We start from the raw sequence: 22,326 nt of genomic DNA on the forward strand, positions 1-22,326 counted from the left end.
TGCCTTCACTCAAAACCTGCTGTTCAAGACATTGGCACATTTCACTCCATTTTCTTTTCTACTTAAAAAAAAAACATAATAAATAGGCTCTATTTGAAAAGAGTTTTTATTTGGACCACTTATTTAAGAAATTTGTTCCTTCATTCCCTGCAGGGAGATGAGGAAAACATCCTATTGTCTTTTCATTCTCTGCAATGTACTCATTTCCTTCAAAGGTACCTCAAGTCATTGACAGAAAAATCAAAATTATCCACCCCTGCTTCTACATATACTCTAATTAAAATTATAGATTAACAAAGCCCTAACTCATTAGCATCTGTCCTCTCATTTCTCACAACTTAGCTCTTCTGAGTTGTTAGTATGTCCTAACGTGTTTACTATTAAAGAACACTTCTAAGACTTCCCTAAAACCCTGCTCTGCATGACTGGTAATGGCCTAGGGTTGGATAATTGTTTAATAATCAATAGAAACTTCTCTCCATGTAACTGAGTTTTTCAGAGAGTAGAATAACCAAGTCAATGTTTAACTGCATTCTTTAGTTCTGGAATGGCAAAGTAGAAGTTGAAGGGACGTCTCCATGGAAACCAACCTCCCAGGAAGTGGCCAGAGAAGTTAGTGTCCGGGGTACAGAACAGGGAAGATGTCATGAAGGAAACACCTGCTTTGGTAAGCCGGGGTAAACTCCTGAAAATACTTAACTAAATCAAGCTCTGTAGAGGCCCTCACCCTCTCCTTCATGGTTTTCTTCTCAATATCTTCAAGGAACATGGGCCTGAGCCACTCCAAGGCTCACCCTCGGGTGATCAAAGTCACACCTTTACAAAGCCAAGAAACAGAAACACCCTCAACTGGCCCTGTGTTCTTTGCATTGAGTCAGAACCTGGAAGAAAGGAGCTCATACTCACTCACGAGCCTACAAGACCAAAACCGAACTCTAGAAGGACAGCTACCACCTCTTCGAGAAACCTGGTATGGAAGACTCTCTGCAGGTATGGCAAAACCAAACATGAGGGTTGCATGTCTGGGACTCGGGAGGGCTGTGGTACATTTACATGAATGATTGTCTCCATGATCTCTGGACGTCTAGAATATCGAAATGTAGGAGAAGATTTTTCAGTGAGGACTGAATGTTTGTCAGATGAATGTCTTCTGCTACATTTGAATGCTTGTATCAATTCTGGATACAAGCATTGGTCTCACCTGAGTCTGTTGTGATTTCACTGCTTATGCCCACCTCCTTATTCAGTCACAAATAATGTTGACAGTTGTAAAGAGAAATTACAAAACCACGTATGCGCTAAATGGTGGCAGTCGTGCTCCAGTTGCATTCTAAATTTAAGGCTTGTCTCCAGGGGGATTTAATGCATCAGGCTTTGTAGTTTTGAGAGGAGCACTTAAGGAGTAGACCTCTCCAATGTGAATTTTGAAACCAACCCAAACAGAATCGATTTACTACATAAGGGAGAGTGGGTGAGTCACCTTTCCTTAACCCCATGTTCTTCATGGTCATCACAGAATTAAGAAACTTTTTCCTACAATGATGAAGCTCTGGGCCTGAAATGGCTGCAAATTGTTCTTGGGTATTTATTACAACATGTAAAATGTTTCCTGGTGACCATGAAGGTAGTTAAAACAGATATGCTAACTTGGGATGAGAAATTCGTATTTACTTGTGTTAACTGGTACATATTCCATATATTTGTGTCATCTTTTCTCTTCTTCACATTCTGCATTAATAAACACAAATGGACTCGCCTTCCCTTTATCTGGGGGAAGATTTCATGGTATTGAACAAGTGAGCTGGAGATAGAGCTCAGAGATAGCACATGTGAGATCTTGCATTTCATTTCTAGTTCAGAGGAGGATACCATAAGAGTAATCAATAAGTTTCTATTTTCCATGATAAATTCTATGTCTGAATAATACCTGTGATCAATATATAGTTAATTTTGCATTTTTTTGTCAGCCTGGAAGTATATGGAAAAAATAAATCAAACTAAAATAAACTTGCATTCATGTAGGGACCTTGCTGTATATGTCTCATCTCTGCATTCAACCAGTGAGTTAGGCATGTGTAATTGAAAGATACAAATTGTATAGATAGTGAATACTGAACGATGATTAGCCTGGATGCCTAATTTAACAATAAATTGATTTTAATGGTTTATTATTGCACCTCCTCTCCAATCTTTCAAGTATCCAGGGCCATGTATCTTGACATCCCACTGAAACATGAAGAAACAAGTATTATCAAAAGGCATCCACCCCGAAGAATTCAAGTAAGATGAATTTAAAAGTCTTCTTCAGGAATGTCTTTGCTTTAATAATTTTTACCCCTTTTCATCCATAATCATAAAACCTTAAATACCTTATTAATGAGATGCAGTTACAAAGAATATTGACAGTTGCAAAGTCCACAGTATTAGAATTTCCTTTAGCAGTGATGTCACTTTTGCGGCTTATAACTTTCCTCCCCCAAAAAAGGATGTTAACAAGGAAATAGGCAAGAGATTTAAAGAGCCTGAATCTAGCACTTGGTTGACTGAGTATTTGAAAATGACAACTACTACTACCATTCAAGTCAAACACCACATAGGAACTTGACCTATGACATTCAGGCAGTCCTCTAGCCCAATATAAGAAAGAAAATACCATCTTTTCTTTCTACATATGGTTCCGAGAATGAAGTAACTTGTCAAAAAACACTCGAAGTATTAGCCAGGCCTCGGATACTTCTTTCACTTCAGTGAAAGCGGTCTCCATCTCCCCTTAGTCCCATTCTTTAATCATCTTAGATGTTCTAAGTTGTTGAAGTTGATATAAGAACTGAAGTTGATATAAGTTGAAGTTGATGAAGATGTTATAAGTTGAAGCAGTTGTTGAAGTCAGGGACACTGGGGCCAGATACCGTGGTGCACCACCTTAATCTTAGCCCTTGGGTGGCAAGTACAAGCAGGTATCTGTGAGTTCAAGGCCAGCCAGGGCTACATCATGGCTGTCTAAAAGAGAGGGGACAGGGGAATAAGGGACATCAGAGCAAGAATTTTTAATGCTTTCACCTTGATTTAAAATGTCATAGATTCCCTTTAGGGAAATAAATTCCAATAGGACATCTCATCCTAAAAAAGAGAAAAAGATCAGAGTGAGTCCTTGGAAATGAGTGTCAGGTAAGAGAAGGCAAGGAGTTCTCTGAGCAAAGGAAGCAGCCAACCCTGCCTGCTCCACATTCAGCCAGATGCCCAGACTAGTTCCAGGGGTTAATGGAGCTCTTTGTTGAGGACTGTTGTCTCAGTTAGTTCTTATGTACCTATCTTCTTTGGAAGCTCAAAAATATTACTTGAAATGATTATTACCTTTAGTTCCAAATGAGCATTTCTTCCAGGAATTTTAGAAAACGCAAAGATAGTTTAGTTCAAGAAAAGTAAATGGTAAATGTAATGAATCAATGTCTAACTTTAAAATATGAGAGTATCTCTCGCTTATCAGAGAAACCTAAAGCTGGCTTTATTCTTAAACTAAATATTTTCTTTCAAGGGAGCAATTAATATATGTCCCTACGAATCCCTGACACTGGCTAACTCAAACAGAAGAAATCTCTACAACCAGAGAAATATATTCATGTGGTACTTTCCAGACCACAGAATAATTTTAATATTTACCAATCCTAAATAAGCTAAGGTTAGGTTTTGATTCCCCCAAGTTCAAAAAAAGGATGTGAATATTTCCAAGTCTGACACTGTACCCCACAAACTAGCAAACCACCTTAAGATCAAAGAATCAAGACACAGTATCTGAACACAAAGACTGGTTTCTTTACTCAATGTTACATCTTCAGCCACTGACAATGTAAGCCACACAAAAGTTTAGTAGTGAATGAATGAATGAATGAATGAATGGATAGATGGATGTTCTTTCTTGGGGGAAGGAAAACATGCCAAGTATACAAAGATATCAATGTGCTTAGTTATAAGGATATAGGGATGTTTTGTTGAACCCAAGAGCTGGGAGACACTAGACTTAGCAAAGTTCTGACAGGCCAAATTCTATATAGCTCACCTGAGTTCTGTACCATAAACCTGCTTTCATTTCCCTCGAAGATCAGTGTTTTCTGTGCCTCAGGGCCACCCTAAACTTGGATCTTATACATCTAATCAAATGGACAGAGTTGACTGACCATGGCTGGGATTCCAAATTCCTGTAAAGGAAAGATCTTATTGGCTCAGCTTTACCAATGATTCCAGCTCTGATCCAATGAGCTGGGAGCAGAAGACACGCTTGTGCTATAGAGCCGTGGGCAGAGGGGGCACCCTGTAGGCTCTGGAGTCAGCTCCCAGATAAAAGGGAAATCACAGGAACTTGGCAGACACTCCTAAAGATATCATCTATAATTATCTTCACAAATGAGGCTCAGCACATTTTTTCACCACAAATGGGTTTTTGAGAGAATAATAAATGCTGGGTTCCCATGACATGCTAATTAATAGCCTGATCTCTGCCAAAGAAAATTCTAAAAGTATTTTTAATTATTAAACCAAACCTAATTGCATCCTAAATAATTTGAGTTGGGTATTTGGCAATCTCCACTTCCTGAGCATCTCTACTCCTTAAGGAGCACCTCTTCCTGGAGGTGAGAACTAAGCCTCTCTGCTTGGGAGCTCTTCATTAATAATGCTCCCCCAGGCTCCATGTAGAAGAATTGATCAGCAGCGCCCCCTCTGGCCTGCCCATCTTCTCCTCCAATCATGAGCCTCACCCCCATCCCTGAATATTGACTTGGGTAGTCTGGCTGGATAATTCTTTGATTTCCAGAGAATTTTTTTTTAATTCCAGCATCCCTATAAGGTTCATCCTGAACAACCTATTAACCATTGCAACCCCATCCCCACTTGAGATTTCCTAATTCTAACATGTGAAGCCCAAAGTGCTCCAAAATCCAGTTTTATCTAAAGACTGACATTTCCACAGGAGAAAAGTTCCAAACCTGATCTCTAGTGATGGTTTGCAGCCAAAAACCAGAAACACTGAAAATACTGTGTAAAATTACCTTTAGCTACTGTGCCTAGTAAACACATGAAACAAACTGTGTTTAGGCTTGGGTTCCATTCCCAAGATGTCTCATTATATACATGCAAATCATTGAAAAACAAAAATAAAATTCCAAATTTAAAACACTACGGGTCCCAAGAAACTCAAGGAATGGATACTGAACATATATAATATATGCAGTAGGATTTTGATACACACTGGCACCAAAGGAAACGGATGGCACACTGAGATTATAGTAATTCAGGGAATTTTCCTTTGTAACCCTCCTTGCACAGAAGTCTGGCTAAGAGAAACAGTCAAAGATGGCACAGAGCATTAGAGGTGACAGCCAGGTAACCAGCTGTAGGCCAAGTCAAGGGAAGAGATTTTTAGAGCCTGAAAGGATAAAGTCAGATAGAGGAAGCTGCATTGAGGGTAAGAGTGACCTACCACTGAGGAACATGGTCACCGAATGCTACCTTGTGGCAACCCAGAAGCCCAAATACCTAAGCTCATTGTCATCTCCTCAGTGGTTACATCCAATAGGAAGCCAGAGGCAAGGAAACTGCTGCATGGGTACAGGCAGAGAACTGCTGGCAAGTGGGCAGTTGGATCTGGAAAGACCAAGGCAAGCCGCCTGGCACCACACCACTCAAGTTCAGGCGTTTCCTTTAGGCTTACTGCTGAGGGTTAAATTGTATCAGGTATTGTCCCCGTCTATTAAAACAATCACATACACCCACACAGAGATATGCCCACCCACACAAAAGCAAACAATTCCATGGGTTTTCTTTTCTCTAGTTAATACAGTATAGAGTTTATAATGGTGAGCCATGCTTGCATTTCTGGCTTGGCCAGGAGATAAGTACATACAAACATTACTGAGTTGAAACTCCTAAGACTGTATCTTCTTCAATAATGGAGATGAACCTATACTTTTCCAACACAGTTTTATATCAGTTTTGCCATCAAGGTTGAATTAGTCTTATAAAAATAAGATTTCACGTCCTTCTTTTCCAAAGCATTTATTATAACAATTTTTCTAGTCCCCAACATTTAGTAAAAACCATTTTTAGACTCTTGGACTTTTAAGGAAAGTGATAATTTTTCCTACTACCTTAATTTATAGGTCTGGGTTGGTTTGAGTAACTTATTCTTTCTGAGTGTTTCTTGGAAATTATCCATTTACCGAAACTTTTTTTTTTTTCCAGAAACAGGCAATGTGTGATCTTTAATTCACAGAAACACCAGCACCGTCATGGGCTCTGGATACATTTTTTTTTGTCCCTTCTTTTTTTTTTTTTTTTTGAGTTTTTTTTTTAATTTCTTTTTTTTTTTTTTGAACATGAAATGCTTTTTTATAGCATGTTTTACAAGGGGAGGGGGTAAGAGGGTCCAGGTGGTGGAAAAGTACAAAATCTTCTTGGCCTGTGCCTTGAAACATGTCATGGTCTATATGGTACACTGCCTTGAATTATGATCTACCTGCAGTTCTTCAGAAGATATGGTACACTGCTTGAGTTATGGTCTCCCTGCTATAATTAGACATCCAAATTCAAAACTCACATAGTTGGGATTGAACATAAGAAGCCTTCTCTAACTAAACAGAGAAGGGGGAGATGCCAGAAGCCAGGACCCTCGCCCTTACCCTTACCCCCTACCTTTCCCCACCTGCACAATGTCCTCTGAAGCTTGGCAGCTGCAAGATCCTGCTTAGCAACTGCAGATAGACTCAAAGCAGAGTACCATGTCTTCTTACCGAAACTTTTGAATCAATTGCTATGGAGCCTTATCTTCTTCATACTTAACCTTTTGCTAATTCCAGCTTTCAGGTTGAAGTATGTGTTTACAATGTGTGTGTGTGTGTCTGTGTGCATGTGCATTTGTGTGTGTTGGCTAGAGGTTGATGTCAGATATCTTTTTTAATCACCCTCCACTTTATTTACTGACACAGAGTCTCTTCCTGAACCTGGAGTTCACCAATTCAGAGTTTAGCCCATTTATCCTGGGCATCCCATTTCCAACTCCCAAGTAGTAGGGCTCACACTTTCATGGTGAACATTTTATCGCTGAGCCATCTACCCATCCCCAGATATATTTATTTCACCTTTCAGTACTGGGCTGAAACAACATGCTTTGCTACTCAGTTCCACTTCTGCCCTGAAGCTCTTCCATAATAAGCAGCATGACGAAGAACTCAGCCTTGATTTCAAATTGTGAGCCTGAACCTTCTATGGAGCATTTTCCAATCTCCTTTATTGAATATAAATAACTCATAGTCATCACCTGGCCTAAGTGTCTTATGGATTGGCTTCCCACAAATATTTCCATTTCTGTTCTGTTTTCTGATCTAAGGAAATAGTTATCTTGTACTGAAGCTAAATCATGTCATGTAAACTTTTTTGTTTGTTTGTTTTCATGGATAGTTCCTCTGAGCAAAGTACTGCATTGCAAAGACTTCATCAGAAATTCTTCTTGAGCCTTAAGTTGTCTCCATGATCATCCACATAAAGATGTCATAGTGTCACTTTCTCCACTTCCTACAGTCTTAAAAGACATGCACTAGACAAATGTTACATCTTCTTAAAGTTGCTTTGGCCCACCTTCCTTGTCTTTCTAATAAACAAAAATAGCCTCTCCTAGGTCAAAGGTCACCACCAAGTACAGAGGTTGGTAGTGTTTGGTTGACTTATCCTCTGTCCCAAAGACCTAGCACATACTCCAGCTGATGATATTGACCACGTGTTGAAGAGCCACGTAATTCAGAAACCTTCAGGCAAATATGATATTTCCTAGTATTAAAAAATGACAAAGTACCACCCTACCATTTCTCTAAACAACTCCTTCTGGTGTGTTTTTTTCTGCAAGGAATGAAGAGTAGCAACCTCCTTCCTCTGAAGGGAAAGGGACATGTGTGTGAAACCAGTATTCTGAAGCAATGTCACTGGGCTGGCTTATTTACATGAAGCCAGTTCTCCCAACTGTTTTCTCTGTATTGCTTCGTAGACATTGCTTCCTAGAGTTCTATGCAGGTGGAAACCTCTTTCCACTGCCACTTGCTGCCATCTAGTGGCTTGGCAAGGAGAACGTTCAGGTTCCTTTTTCAGAAAGTAGATGACTAGAGAGTTTAACCTTGATCAGAAATGTGAGCCTAAGCAGAAGGCTGAGGACAAAGGAAAGGAGCCTGTTGTGGCTCAGACAATCACACTATCAAACCAGAAGCTTGGCCCAAAGATGACTTTTTAAAATGATCCAAATATCTTGGTTTCTTTCGACTCAGTGTTCACACTATACACGGATCATCTACAGTCTACTCAGATGCCGTTCCTTCCATTGCATTACTGGCAACATGGGATCACTCCACACCCTAACCTTTAAAGAAATCCTCAGCATCTCTAGGAGAGTTCTGAAAACACTCTACTCCGAAGACATATCCCGAGCCTGAGGAATCTCCAGTCTCAGGGAACTGCCTCAGTTCCTTCTGAATTTTGTTTTGAAATGCAAAGGCATTCTGAGGATCAAGCTTCCAGGAGGCAAACAATGAGGTGAAGAATATGGCTTGAGACTGGGTACATATCTGAGCTTGAGTCCTAGTGATGCCACTTTCCAGTTGGGCAAACCTGGACAAATCGTTAGCCTTTCTAAAATGGGATCCTTATACTTTATACGTGAGGTCCACCAGAGGATGCCATATGGTGGCATATGGTGCCATTCAGCCTCATGAATACACACATCCTTAAGACTCACCCGTGCAGAGGAGACACAAACCTTTCTGTTCTCCCTTTAGCCAAACCCCTGGCTGTCATAGATTCTTCTTCCCACATGTGTCTGGAGGGTTCCCTCCCCCTTAGTCTCTCCCTCCAGCATTCTGACACAATCAACTGCTACATCCTGAACTAGCAACTCTATTCCCTGAAAAGCTAAGAGTGAGGGGAACCAGCAGCTTCTCTAGGTCACCTCTCATGCTTCTTTGCTGGGTTAAGTTATAAGGTGTGTGTCTCACAGTCACCAGTGATTATGACTGAGGTGGCTGAGGATGCTTCTCGGGTGAGACTAGGGCAGACAGACAGCTCTCACCTCAGATAGAGACTTCCTAAATGTGAAGAGCTCAGTTCTGTCTCCCTGAGTGAATAAACTCTGCAGACACCCTCTGCATATCAACGTGAGGAGACAAGCTTTGTCTTCCATGCTCAACTTTGTAGAGCCCAAATTCTTCTGTGGTGAAGGAAGGCTAGGCAGTGGGCTAGGGTGACGGCTCAGTGGGTAAAGTGCTTACTGCACAAGGATGAGGACCAGACTTTGGATACCCAACACCGGAAAAACTAAAAAGCCAAGTCTGAAAGAATTCAGTTGTGACAGGGCACATCTGTAAAGGCAGCAGATTGGGATTGGAGGGGCTTTGTATAAAGACAGATGGATCCCAGGGGTGCCCTGGCTTGACATCTACTAGAAAGTTACAAGCTCAGTGGAGAGGCCCTGTCTTATAATTAATATAAGGTTGAAAACTATAGAACAACATCTGACATCAACCCTTGGTCTCTACAGGTACACACACTGAGGGATGTACCTGTATATGCATGCACATGTGAGTGCACACACACACACACACACACATGCACACACAGGTGGGGGATAATTTAGACAGACCCGTGGATATACTTCTGCTCAGTTTCAGTGACTCTTTTAAGCTCCAATAAATGCCTTCCATAAAGCCTACTCCTTGCTAGAAAAAAAAATGACTCTACCATTTGTTAGCACTTTGTACTTTTCTCTTAAGTGTGCCTTTTCACCCATGATTACTGAAGTAGCTTCTCCCAGCGACTTCCCTAAGGACTGGGAGAGCACTGGGTGGCTAAGGGAAGGTCAGGTGTATCTCCAGACTCTTTTATCTCCTCTAATCTAAGACCTTAGCTATTTGGTAACTTTGAACATGGGTCCTCAATACAAAGGGGAAAGTACTCAACTCCCTGACCAAGATTTTGATTAATAACTCACTGAAAACAATGAGATAGAACAATAAAGAACCCTGTAGGTCAAAAAGCCCTTCTCACAGATGACAGCAGTGACACTGTGGGTATGACCTTCCCAGGAGTATGACCTTCCCAGGAGTAAGTGCCGCTTTCACACAGTGCTCAGGTAGTTTAATGTATCTGCTTTTGTGTTTCATCCTCGTGGCATGAGGGATGCTGAATACTCTAAATATTGGACTTCTAGAAGCTTGAACCCATTGACCTGCCACAAGCAATTACCTCTGAAAGGCTTCTGTGCCAGCAAGAAGCCAGAACAAAGCCCAGTGAAAAGGTGAGCTGGGGCAACTGTAGACTGGGGGAAGTGGGTAAGACTGGGGGAGTCACTCTTTTCAAGTTTCCCCTTCACACAGGAGTTCAAAGCCAAAGCAGACTGTTCAGTCCTTGGCGGGTAGAATGTTTGAAGTGTCAGTGCTTGCCCATGCCTGCTTCCAACTGGCAAGTGCTCTCCACTCTCGGGTGAAGCTGGACTCTGTCTGCTTTATGGAGAAAACAGAGCCATGTAGATGAAAAAGGGAATCTTACATGGAAACGGGTGGTTCTAGAAGTTTTCATCTGTGCTGGGGGGGAAGTCGGCATAGCTCTTCCCTTCACTCCTCCTGGGTTTAAAAAAAACACCCTCTCAGACTCCAGGGGAGAGCTTATCCAGAAGTTGTTCCTGACTTCGGAGCCACCAACCGTCATCAAAACATAATCCCAGGGAAGTCTTTGGTTAGCTTTGCCCTTCTGAGTAAAAATGAAAGTTGTTTGTAAGGGTCATTTTCAAACCCTGTCCTGACTCATTCTGGAGCCAGCCAGACACTGCTGCAGTGTGGTAAGAGACACCCGGGCACTGCAGGTCCTCGGGTTCATGCTTAAGGTGCTGGCAGTGGTGACAGCCTCCCTCTAAGTTTCTGCACCATCCAACATACTGTCCACATGGTAGCACAAAGGGTTGTTGCCAGCTCTGTCCTTCACCTCTGAGTAGCAGCAGGTGACAAATGAAAATACATTCACCACTGCTTGCCCTCAATAGCCACCTATGCCACTGAATTTCATGACAAACTAAGGGGAGAGCACCAGACTTATCAGTAGTCATTTCAAAGCCTCCCTTAACTGCCATACTCCCTGTGGTCATATTCAAATATGAAAACATCCTGTAGAGAAGCAAGTTCCACTGGACCACTTGGGGGTGCTCCTCTCATGCCATAGCCAGCTAATTGATGGTAGATGACACAGGAAGAGAAAGGAAAGTCTAATCAAACCTGGACGCTTTTCTAGAGAGATCTTAAAAGCATCTGATGGAGGGGGAGATGGTACATTGCCGAGGTGAGACTAATGAAGTTGTCAAAGCCTTGCATTCCAGGCTCTTGACACTCTGCAAGAACCTTTAAAACACTGTTAGATACGCAGCAGACTGCCACTTCATTCACAGACAGCTGCAAAGGACTTGTCAGGGACACACACCAGTATAGCTTTATCATGACAAGAGATCACTATGGATTACAATGGATTAAGATCTCCTGCTTCAAGTGGGATTGAAGGCTGTGGATTGCAGAAATCAGCAACAGTGACCCCCAAACTAATAAAGATGTCATCTTTCACAGCAGGAAAATGAGAAGAAAATTCACCTTCCTATGTACACTTCTGGGAAGAGACAATATTTACATAAGATGAAAATGCTAGAGCTGAACCGGAAAAGACAAGAGGTAACGAGAAGAGGGTTGCATCTACCAAACATGGAGGAGGACATCCTCACGGCCTACCAAGGCCAGTCTATACCCAGCACTGGAGCAGAAGTTGCCACTGTCTAAGCTGCAAGACATGGGAGGATGACCTTTGCTCCCAGCCTTGATCCCTTTTAATAATTTTTTAACATTTATTTCCTTATTTTGTGGGGCAAAGGGCACACACATGTGCTACAGTGCATGTCTGGGGGTCAGAGGCCAACTTTTTGTAGTAGATTTTATTTTCTTCCATCCTGTGTGTTCTGGGTATCTAACTCAGATTGTCAAACTTGGCAGCAAGCTCCCTTAGTTACTGAGCCATCCCACTGGTCCCTTGAGTGTCCCTTTTCTTTGTCTCTTTGTTTTGTTTCTGACATAAAGTCTCATTATGTAGTCCTGGCTGGCCTGGAACTTGCTCTGTAGTCCAAGATGGCCTTCTGCCTCCTCATTGTTGGGATTAAAGATATGCACCACAAAGCCTAGCTTGTGTCTTTTTTAAAAACCAGAAAATAGGGTAGGTTCATAATACTCATTTCTTGGTGTGCTTAGGGAAAAGAAGTCAGGCTTTATTCTGATACAAAGGCCAGAATAATCCTGTAATCCATGCCACTTGGTGCTGGGCATGCTTGTACCACATGCTTCTGAGGCTGTGCAGGAGGATTCCGCAAGATCTAGGCGAGCCTGGGTTACATAGAAAGTTTCAGAACAGCCTGAGCTATGGAGTGAACCCCTGTTTCCTTTTCTGCTGCTGTAAAATAATACCAAAATGTGTTAATTAATAAAGACAATGAAGATACTGCTTGTCATGCTGGAGATGGAAAAGGCTAAGACTGAGATAAGAGGTGACACAACACAGCACAAGCAGAGGATGCAGAAGGTGACAGTGTTTTTGAGAGTGAGGGATCAGAAGCAAGAGCAAGCCAAGGCAGCCAAGAAGCCTTTATAGCTCTTTCCAGGGAGAACTAGCCTCCTCCTGTGGTAATAGCTTTACTCTATCCTGAAGGTGAGCCATCTCTTAAAGGCCCACCTACAAATTAGCATAAGGATTGGGGTGTGGATTTGTTCCCAACCTATGAATTTAGGAAGACATGCTGGAACACTTTCTCCAGTAAAGCTCTGCAACTGTCCTGCCCTAAACCTCCCTCTCTAAGGAAGCATCCTGTGGTTCTGTCCTCTGTAATTCCAAACACCTCACCTACAGACAGAGGCCAACAGGCTCCCTCATTCCATTGGCCATGCCTCTCTGAGACAGTGAGCATGCTCATCTGTCTCCTAACAAGCCTGAGAATAAAGTTCCTACACCATGTGATGGGAAGAAAGCCACTCCACTGTGTTTGAGGGTGTCCATGTCTGTGAACGCTGAGATGCTGATCTGGTCTGGGGAAGACTGTCTGGGGAAACGTTAACCACTTCTAGCTGATCATTTCAGGCCCAAATGGAGTTGAGGAAAAGTCTTCTAAGTAAAGCAATGCTTGATATGCAAAAGATGAAGGACCATAACGGCAATAAAATCACCCAGAGCAAGCCAAGGAGCAAAGGCTATGACATTCTCACCATACTGCCTGATGACAACACAAACCGAGACCCAGGTGAGCCACTTCTTCAGTAAAATATTTCATTGGGCATTTTTTTTTAATTTATTTACTTATTATATATGAGTACATTGTAGCTGTCTTCAGACACACCAGAAGAGGGCGTCAGATCTCATTACAGATGGTTGTGAGCCACAATGTGGTTGCTGGGATTTGAACTCAGGACCTCTGGAAGTGCAGTCAATGCTCTTAACCACTGAGCCATTTCTCCAGCCCCCCCCCCTTTTTTTTAAAGGCATTTTGTTTTGTTTTGTTTTGTTTTGTTTGTTTTGGGAGGTTAGTTGTTTTAAGACAGATTTTCATGTAGCCAGGCTAGACTCATTATGTAGACAAAGATTACCTTGAACTTCTGATCTTTCTGCCTCCACCTCCCGAGCACTGTATTGCACCACTCTCCCTGGCTTGTTTATGCCATGCTGGGTATTGAACCTAGGGCTTTATCCGTAGCAGGCAAATTGTCAGTCAGCCTAGCTACATCACTGGCTCCCTAGTTTTGTTTTAAGACAGCGTCAAACCTGAACTCAAGGTTGCCCCCGACCCCCACCTCCATATTTTGTGCACTAAGATGCAAGCATGTTTTAAACTTCATCAAATAAACATCCATGATGAGGAGGGGAAGAAGAGTAAGGGGACAGCAAATAGCTGTCACTGAGGGGCTATGTGACATCTCAGAGTGAGTAGTATGCTGCATTGTATTTTGCATCTCTGGGAGGAAAAGATAGAAGCTTAAGCTCTCCATAGAGGCTCCTTTCTTCTCGTAGGTGCTAAGTGCTTTCCAGGCACTCCTGAAATCCTTAGACAGGCTCATAGAATCATCTCACTGTCAGAGACTGGGAGCCTCTTACAGATCTGTGAAGTTGTCTGTAGTCACAGGACATGTATTCATCAGACCTTTACCCCTCAAAGCACCCTTGTCCAAGCAGTTCAGCCTTCTTGGGTCCCCAAGAATGTCAACAGTCAATCTCGTACCACTGCCTTTTCCACCTGGCTCCTGTGGCAGCCACCATCTTTATTGGGGAAGCCCTCATGACCCATGTCACTTAGGCCAGAGCTACATTCCCAGCCCCATATTCTGAAGTTCTAAATGCACTGTGTCAGTGCAGAGTAACCTCATAAAAATCAGATCTGACCATACCACTCCCCAACTTAGAAAGCAATCACTAGGGCTGGAGAGTTAGCTGAATGGCCCAGAGTGTGTGCCTTTCTTACAGAGGACCCAAGTTTGGTTCCTAGCCTTCATGTAGGGTGGCTCAAAACTGCCTGTAACTCCAGCTCAGTGGAATCTGATGCCCTCTTTCAGCCTCGTCCAGAACCTACCCACACATTCCATACAATCACAAATACCTACTCATAAATAAAAATAAATATTTTTTAAAAAAGCAGTCAGAGGCTGGAGAGATGACTCAGCAGTAAAGAGTACTGACTGCTCTTTCAGAGGGCCTCAGTTTAATTCCCAGCAACCACATAGTGGCTCACAACCATCTGTAATGGGATCTGATGCCCTCTTCTAGTGTGCCTAAAGATAGCAACAGTATACTCACATATGTAAATAAAACCTTTAAAAAATACAGTCATATCTCTAGGAACCTGAAGATAAAACTTCATCTCCTTAACAGGGGACCTCAAACCTTCCAGAATGTGGCCACTGCCTACCTTCTGACTGGTTCTCCTATGGTTCTCACGGCCAGCTCCACACTCTAGCCCTGGACTGTTCTGGGCTCTCCAACAGACATTCTCATCCATAACCTGTCTGCCAGGCTGCCCACCAATCAGAGTGCCCATTAAGTTTTCCCAGTGTGTGTTTTCCCAGAAGAAAATCACTTGTTTCCTGTATTGATCACAAACAGAGGTTATCATGTTGGGGCCAAAGCCCCACATTAGTAGTGCTGACCATGATGGAACTACAGAAATACCAAATGAGCTCTAAGATGCAAAAATCACCTGCTGAAGGTGATGCTGTCCCCACTCCAAAGAGTAAGATTCTTAATCAGTAAATTAATTAATCAGTACATTAAGTGGAAGGCAGAATAATTGAAATTCACTTTACCTATAACCCAGTTTCAGACAGGGATGGGCTCTGTTGTAGAACAAACAACTTTTGCAACTAAAAAAAATTGTGAAAACTAAGAAAAAGGTGCTCAGCTAAAGTTAAGCATTGTAAGCCATCTCCAGAGAAGAAGCCTAAGTACACTTCTATCGGCAAGGGCCATGGGAAATGTGCCAGGCTTGGAGGGACCCAGGAAGGATCACAGACAAGGGTTTTCCACTGCTTTCCTGAGGCTTTTTAAAGAAGCTTCCCTCTGTTCCAGCTGTGGTTTGTTGACTGTTCTCTCTCTAAACTAAACCTGCAATCCCAGTCCTTGGCCACCATGAGTCCCTTGGACTGCATAGTGAGTTCAGGTTCCAAACCAGACTCCACAGAGAGACCTTATCTCAAAAGCAGAGCAACCAGCTGGTCTTGTGATCTGATCTTGTCACACATTCTCTCCTCTAATTCTCACACAGCTAGAAGGTAAGAGTTAACATTCATCCATAATGTAACACAGCCAGAATTCAAGGTCACATTTTCATGACCTCCCTGCTACCACAACCTCCCTCATGAGTTAAACATCCAGAGCATTGTCTGGGACGGCCTTGGGAAGTATGCAGGCCTAAAGCTGTGAGCCCTTACCCATCTTTGAAGGGAAGGCCACATTCTCAAGTTCTAGACAGAAGCTGAAGAAGCTCACAGATGCTGGCCTTCATATGCCCCTATCCGAGACCTTTCTAAAGTGGGAGCAGAAAAAGGAACCCCAGCTGGAATCGGCTTTTGGACATCTGTATCAACAAATAGACTGAGTCAGCAGCAGAATCCCCTGGAGAGTGGGGACTTTCCTAGCTTCCATCCTCATCCTGGACTAGCATCTCTAGATAGAGGTGGTTGAAGGATCCTACATTCTAGTTCTCCAAGTGATTGTAGACATCAGCTGACCTCAGATGGACTTGATCTCAGAAAGTGCAATCAACCCTTAAAGTCTATGAGATTTTTTTTCTTTACAGTGACTGGATGTATATGTGAATATGCCTGACAAAATGCTTCTAGAAACAGTAACTTGCTAGCATGAGGTTAAAAATTCTAGAGGCTGGAGAGATGGGAGTTAAGAGCTTTGGCTGCTCTTCCAAATGTCCAGAGTTTGGTTCCCAGAAACTACATGGTGGCTCACAACCATCCTTAATGGGATCTGATGCCCTCTTCTGTCATGTAGCCATACATGCAAACAGCACACTCAGATAGATGATAGATAGATAGATAGATAGATAGATAGATAGATGATAGATAGATAGATACATAGATACATAGATAGATACATAGATAGATACATAGACACATAGATAGATACATAGATAGATACATAGATAGATAGACAAATAAATAAATATATAAATACTTTTTTTAAAACAAAAATTCTAATTGTTCTCATTTAAATTAGATCACAGTTAATTAGGATCTGAAGGAGGGAGATGTCTGCAGCAATGCCGTTGCCTGCTGCTGAAGCTGCCGGACAGGGAAATCTATTACTTACTTTTCTGGTTGCTGTGATGAAACTGCTGACAAGAGTTTTGTGGAAGGAAGAGCTTGCTGGTTCTCAGTTCCAGGATATAGTCCATTACCGCTGGGAAGTCGTGATGGCGGGAGAAGCTGGTCACATTGTATCTGCAGCCAGGAGGCAGGCAGAGATGGATTCTGGCCCTCCAACTTGCTTTCTCCTCTGTCTTTTCTACCCAGTCTGGAACCCAAGCTTATGCGATGGTGCCATCCATATTTAGGGTATGTTTTCCCTCCTCTGTTAAATGTCTGGAAGCACTCTTACAGATCCACCCAGACTGGATGGTTCCCAACCCAGTCAAGCTGACAATGAAAATTAATTGACACGAGATGTGAAGTATCACCATCTTTACTTTGAAGATGAGGAGACTGTGATTCAATAAGGCTTCCCATTCTCTTGTTGCTTCCATTCGTGATACACAGTCCTATAGACAGAAACTTGCAATGTACTGGGATATAGTGGACAGGGCTAGCATTTAGAAAGTGATTTTAATCGCAGTATTGAGTTCTTCCTCTATGAACCACAAGAGGTCAGGATTATTACCACATGTATTTCACAGATGAGGAGACCAGATCCAGAAAGGACAAGTCTATGTACAAGGTCACAGCCAGATAGTAAGAGATGAAACTTCTCAGGTTGCTTTACCCCCAGAGGCTGCACACTTGACTGCTCTTGCCACTGGTTCAGCAAAGGATCCCTCCTACTGATCACACAGAACCTCTCTGACTGCTTTCTCTGTCTTCTAAAAGTGGTTCACTTTGCTTTCTCCTGTGTGTGGAAAGTAGCCAGGCTCATATGCAGTCCTGGGCATTCTGGTAGTTGGGGTCTGGCAATGCAGAATCCTCTGTTCCAGCCTTCACTAATTTAACAGTATTTCCACCATTTCTTGTTTCCCTCCAGAAGATGAGATGAGAATTTCAGTTGAACTTTGTTTTCTACTGCTTCTTTAAAACAAAACCACCTTTAATTTTTTTAGTTTATTCACATGATAAATCACACATATTCATATAAATATGTAGTTATGTACATCATAAAGTGAGCTTCACTTTTTTGATGTATAGTTCTGTGAATTTTACAATGTTCATGTGGCCATGTGCTTTCCAGAGGCATGACATGGATACAGCTGGAGGAAAAGCACAGATATTGGAATCAAAGTCTTTCACCAAGTTCCAACAGTGCCCTCTCTCGGGGTAGGCACATATTTCTCTTCCTAGAGCAGTCTTACATACAGCACCCTTTCGATCATAGGGTTTTCTGCATTGTTTTATTTTTTTAAAAGAATATTTAAGTATATTTATTGCTTTGCTTTGGTGACCCTATCTTTACATGTGTAAAATGGAGATAAGTAGTATCAGCCATGTAGGATTCATGTAAAGTTAATCTCATGTGTATAGAAGGACACAAAAGAGCTAGGGAAATGGCTCCACTGGGAAAGTGTCCCACGAGCTTGAAGACCTGAGTTTGGATCTTTAGCACCCATATAAAACACAGGTCATGGCAGTATGCATTTGTAATCCCAGTGCTACAGAGGCAGAGACAGGCTTGCTGGCCAACTAAGCTAGCTAAGTCAGTGAGCTCTGGGTTCAGTGTGTGTCCCTGTCTCAACAATTAAGGTGGAGAGTCATTGAAGTGACACTTGTCCTGAACCTCTGGCTTCCACATGAACCTGTGCACACATGATCTTCTCCACTCTCATTGCACACGCAGAAACTGTAAGGTTCAGACAAACATGTAGGAGTGTGGGTAAAATACAAAGGAAAATGGAATTGATGTCTGCATCAGTCACTCATCTCATTGAAGCAACAAGATACCTGGTAAGACCAGCTTAAGGAAGGATTTATTCTCGCCCCCAGTTTCAGTGAATGAAATCCAACAGGGAAAGTACGGCATCAGGAGTAGGAGACAGCTGCCTACACCTCATCCACAGTCAGGAAGCAGAGGACTATAATGCAAGTACTCAGTCCACTTTCTTTAATTTGGCTCCAGCCTATAGGATAGTACCACATTCAGGGTGGGTCTTCCCATCTCAGTTAACTTAGTCCAGACAATCCCTTTTGGCCATGCTCGGAGGTGAGGCTGATCTTTTCAATACTTATGGAGCCTATCAAGATAACAGACAACATTAACCATCACAGTGTCTTATACTGAAACAACTTATCTTTTAGAGAAATGTCACCCTGAATCTATCATTTTAATGTCACCGTCAGAATTCTAATCTTCCCCATCCTCCTATACTATTTAACTACTAAATCTCTAGTCTTTAAATATATATGTGGCTTTGTCTTTGAACTACTATGATGTGTGTGTGTGTGTGTGTGTGTGTGTGTATCAGTGATAGATTTTTCTAAAACACATATTATAAAATATATGATGATCAAACATTTCTCATGCTTTCTGTTTCCCATGTCGTTTATTTCACTCCTGATTCCCTCAGTACACTCCAGAACACGTTGCCTTCCCCTGGGGGCACGGGAGAAGGTTAATCCTGTAATTTTATGCACTGGCTTCTACTCTGCACATCCAAAACCCACTTAGATTTCTAAAGGTCACGATTTTTGTTTTTATTTTTATTGTTTTTAAGTGTATAAACATCAAACATTAAGCATACACTATCAAACATCTCATAAGAATGTTGTTACAACTAGCCCAGATGTCCTCAGGCTTCACCACTACGTGCTCAGGACTGTATACATGGTACTTTATTAGTGAGAAGGCAAGACTGTACTATAGTGGCAAGACTACACTTTTTGGGGACCATTTCTACAGCTCATCACTAGTGAGAAGATGAAACTGAGCGTGGGCATCTGCATCACATACATCTTGAGACTGGAGTGATCTTGGCACCAAGAATGCTGTGGGACTTAAGCTATCATTGATAATTCATTAGAACCCACAACAAATAGACATTTTCTTCCCATTTCAAAGGTCTACTTCCAGTTATAGACATTCTAGAAAATTTCCATTCTCAGTGATGTCTCTTGCAGATCATAGCTCATGTTTAAGACAGGGGTAACTGGCAAGCTTAAGCTCTCATGGTTGAAGTAGTTCCCGGGTTGAGGCCCCATTACTTCCCATGCCCAAAACGACTCCGATTACTCATTGGTTCATTCATTTCTTGGTTCTCTTAATGACAAAAATATAGAAATGTGAGTTTTGTTTTTCTGGTTTTCTTTGGGTTTGGTTTTCTTTGGGTTTGGTTTGGTTTGGTTTGGTTTGGTTTGGTTTGGTTTGGTTTGGTTTGGTTTGGTTTGGCTTGGCTTGGATTGGCTTGGCTTGGTTTGGTTTGGTTTGAGACAGATCACTTGTATCTTAGACTGGCCTTTAACTCAACATGCTTCAGTGGATGACCCTGAACTCCTGGATCTCATGCCTCTGCCTCCTGAGCTTTAGAAACACGGGTATTTTCCAGCATCCCATTTCTTATGCGCAGTCTGTGTTGTGCATGCTAATCAAGCACTCTACTAACTGAGCTATTTCCTGTCCCCTAACTTTTAGATAATGTTGTGGATAAATTGGAGATCTAGGTTTGATTCACTTGTTTTGTTACTTTTTAGATCATTAAAGAAAAATTTTAAAACCAGCTAAAGATTAATATTTACAAAGCTAACTCTCTCTCTCTCTCTCTCTCTCTCTCTCTCTCTGTGTGTGTGTGTGTGTGTGTGTGTGTTGTTAAAAACAATGATCTCAATGTTGCAAAAAGAAAAACCAGAACAAAGCAAAAGTTGAAAAGGATTCTTTTTTGTAAAAAGGTCATGCCAGAATCCAAACTGGGCTAGCAGGCACCCTGGGACAGGCAGAGCTCATGGTTTTTATTGACACAGGTGGTGACTGTGTCTTTTCTGCCTTGGCTGGAGTCCAACCTCACAGTCTTTTGAAACTGGCTAGTTTTGAAAGAATTGTAGAAAGGAAATGAAGGGAAATGGGGAAGAATGGACTACGTAAGTCCAAGAACACAGCTGGACCTTTGTGTAAACCGAAGTTTTACCAGGTTCGGGGCAGGAGATTAAAACATTTGCATAAAAGTTTTATCAGATAGGAAAACAAAAAAAAAAAAGATTTCAATTCCTATGACAACAACAGTTTGATAGTTTACAGGAATGGTTAATACTTAATTTTTCTTCCAGTATTAACCTCAAGTAAGTTATTCTATAATAATAATATCATTTTACTTTATTTTATTTTTAATTTTTTTATTGAATATTTTATTTACATTTCAGATGTTATCCCCTTATCCCATTTCTCCCACCCACGGAACCCCCCATTCCATCCCCCCTCATCCTGCTTCTATGAGGATGTGCCCCCGCCTACCCCCCCACTTCTACCTCCCCATCCTTGAATTCCCCCACATTGGTCATCCAGCCTTCATGGGACCAAGGATCTCCTCTCCCACCTATGCCAAACAAGGCCATCCTCCCCTACATATACAGTTGGAGCCATGGGTTCCTCCCTAAGTGCTCCCAGGCTGGTGGTTTAGACCCTGGGAGCTCTGGTTGGTTGGTATTGTTGCTCTCCCCATGGGGCTGAAAACCGTTTTAGCTCCTTCAGTCTCCTCTCTAGCTCCTCCATTGGGAACCCCAATAAGATCATTTTAAATAATCATTCTTAAGGAGACATTTTAAAAAAAATACAAACTTTTGCTCTTTTGCAGGAAATCCACAGGATGAAGAACTCTTGGACTTTCACACAGAGAATGACTATCGTGTCAGGAAAATTGGCAAATTGGAAACATGGCTCCGTGAACAAGAAGCCCAAGGACAGCTTCTCTGGGACAGTTCCAGCTCTGACTCTGGCGAGCTTGAGAAAGATGAGAGGAGATCACAAGCACTAGTGAGGACCAAGACGGAGAAGATTCCTCTTTATGGTGACTTTTACGACAATGCATAAGAAAGCTAGACACTACCCCAGGTAGTGAGGGCTCGGAATGCCTTGGGTTTGTTTTCTTCCATAAAATCACTCATATTTGCATATAGAGTACTCTGGGGGATGTAAGCTATTTTGATATGCAGAAAGGATGTCATCTGGAGTCTCGTGGGTTAATAACCTTGTCATGTATGCTATACGTCTATGCCTTAAAACTGAGGGGCTGTTACAAAGGTCATTTGTTTGTCTTTTCTGTTGGTAGCTGGGCTCAGTGAGGTTGTTCTGTTGGTCTCTTAACATAGCTTATGTAATTGGACATCATATGGTTGCTAAGACTGGAGTCACATAGAGTCTGAGCCAGGGCACAAGACAACTGGAATTTGATCACTTTCTATATACTCTGGGTCTCTTCATATAGTCTGTGCGCCAAGGTAGTAAACTTTTCCTTTAAACCAGTCTAGTGTGTTCAACAGCAAATATCCCAGCTGGAGGAAGCCAGAAGACACAGACGTGACAAGTGTATAGTCA

The 22,326-nt window shown here is 42.1% G+C and overlaps 1 protein-coding gene across 1 annotated transcript; it reads left to right on the plus strand.

The window, feature by feature from the left end:
* Window positions 1-763: 763 nt before the first annotated feature.
* Ccdc198 (coiled-coil domain containing 198) lies at window positions 764-22,031 on the plus strand. The gene is made up of 6 exons (XM_028758633.1): window positions 764-990; window positions 2,198-2,280; window positions 10,241-10,327; window positions 11,640-11,741; window positions 13,189-13,348; window positions 21,587-22,031. The coding sequence occupies exons 1-6, from the start codon at window positions 768-770 to the stop codon at window positions 21,820-21,822; spliced, it is 891 nt and encodes a 296-aa protein (XP_028614466.1). The 5' UTR covers window positions 764-767; the 3' UTR covers window positions 21,823-22,031.
* The last annotated feature ends 295 nt before the right edge of the window (window positions 22,032-22,326 follow it).

The sequence above is a fragment of the Grammomys surdaster genome, unplaced genomic scaffold (genome assembly GCF_004785775.1).
Source record: "Grammomys surdaster isolate TR1022 unplaced genomic scaffold, NIH_TR_1.0 126198, whole genome shotgun sequence".
Lineage (NCBI taxonomy): Eukaryota > Metazoa > Chordata > Mammalia > Rodentia > Muridae > Grammomys > Grammomys surdaster.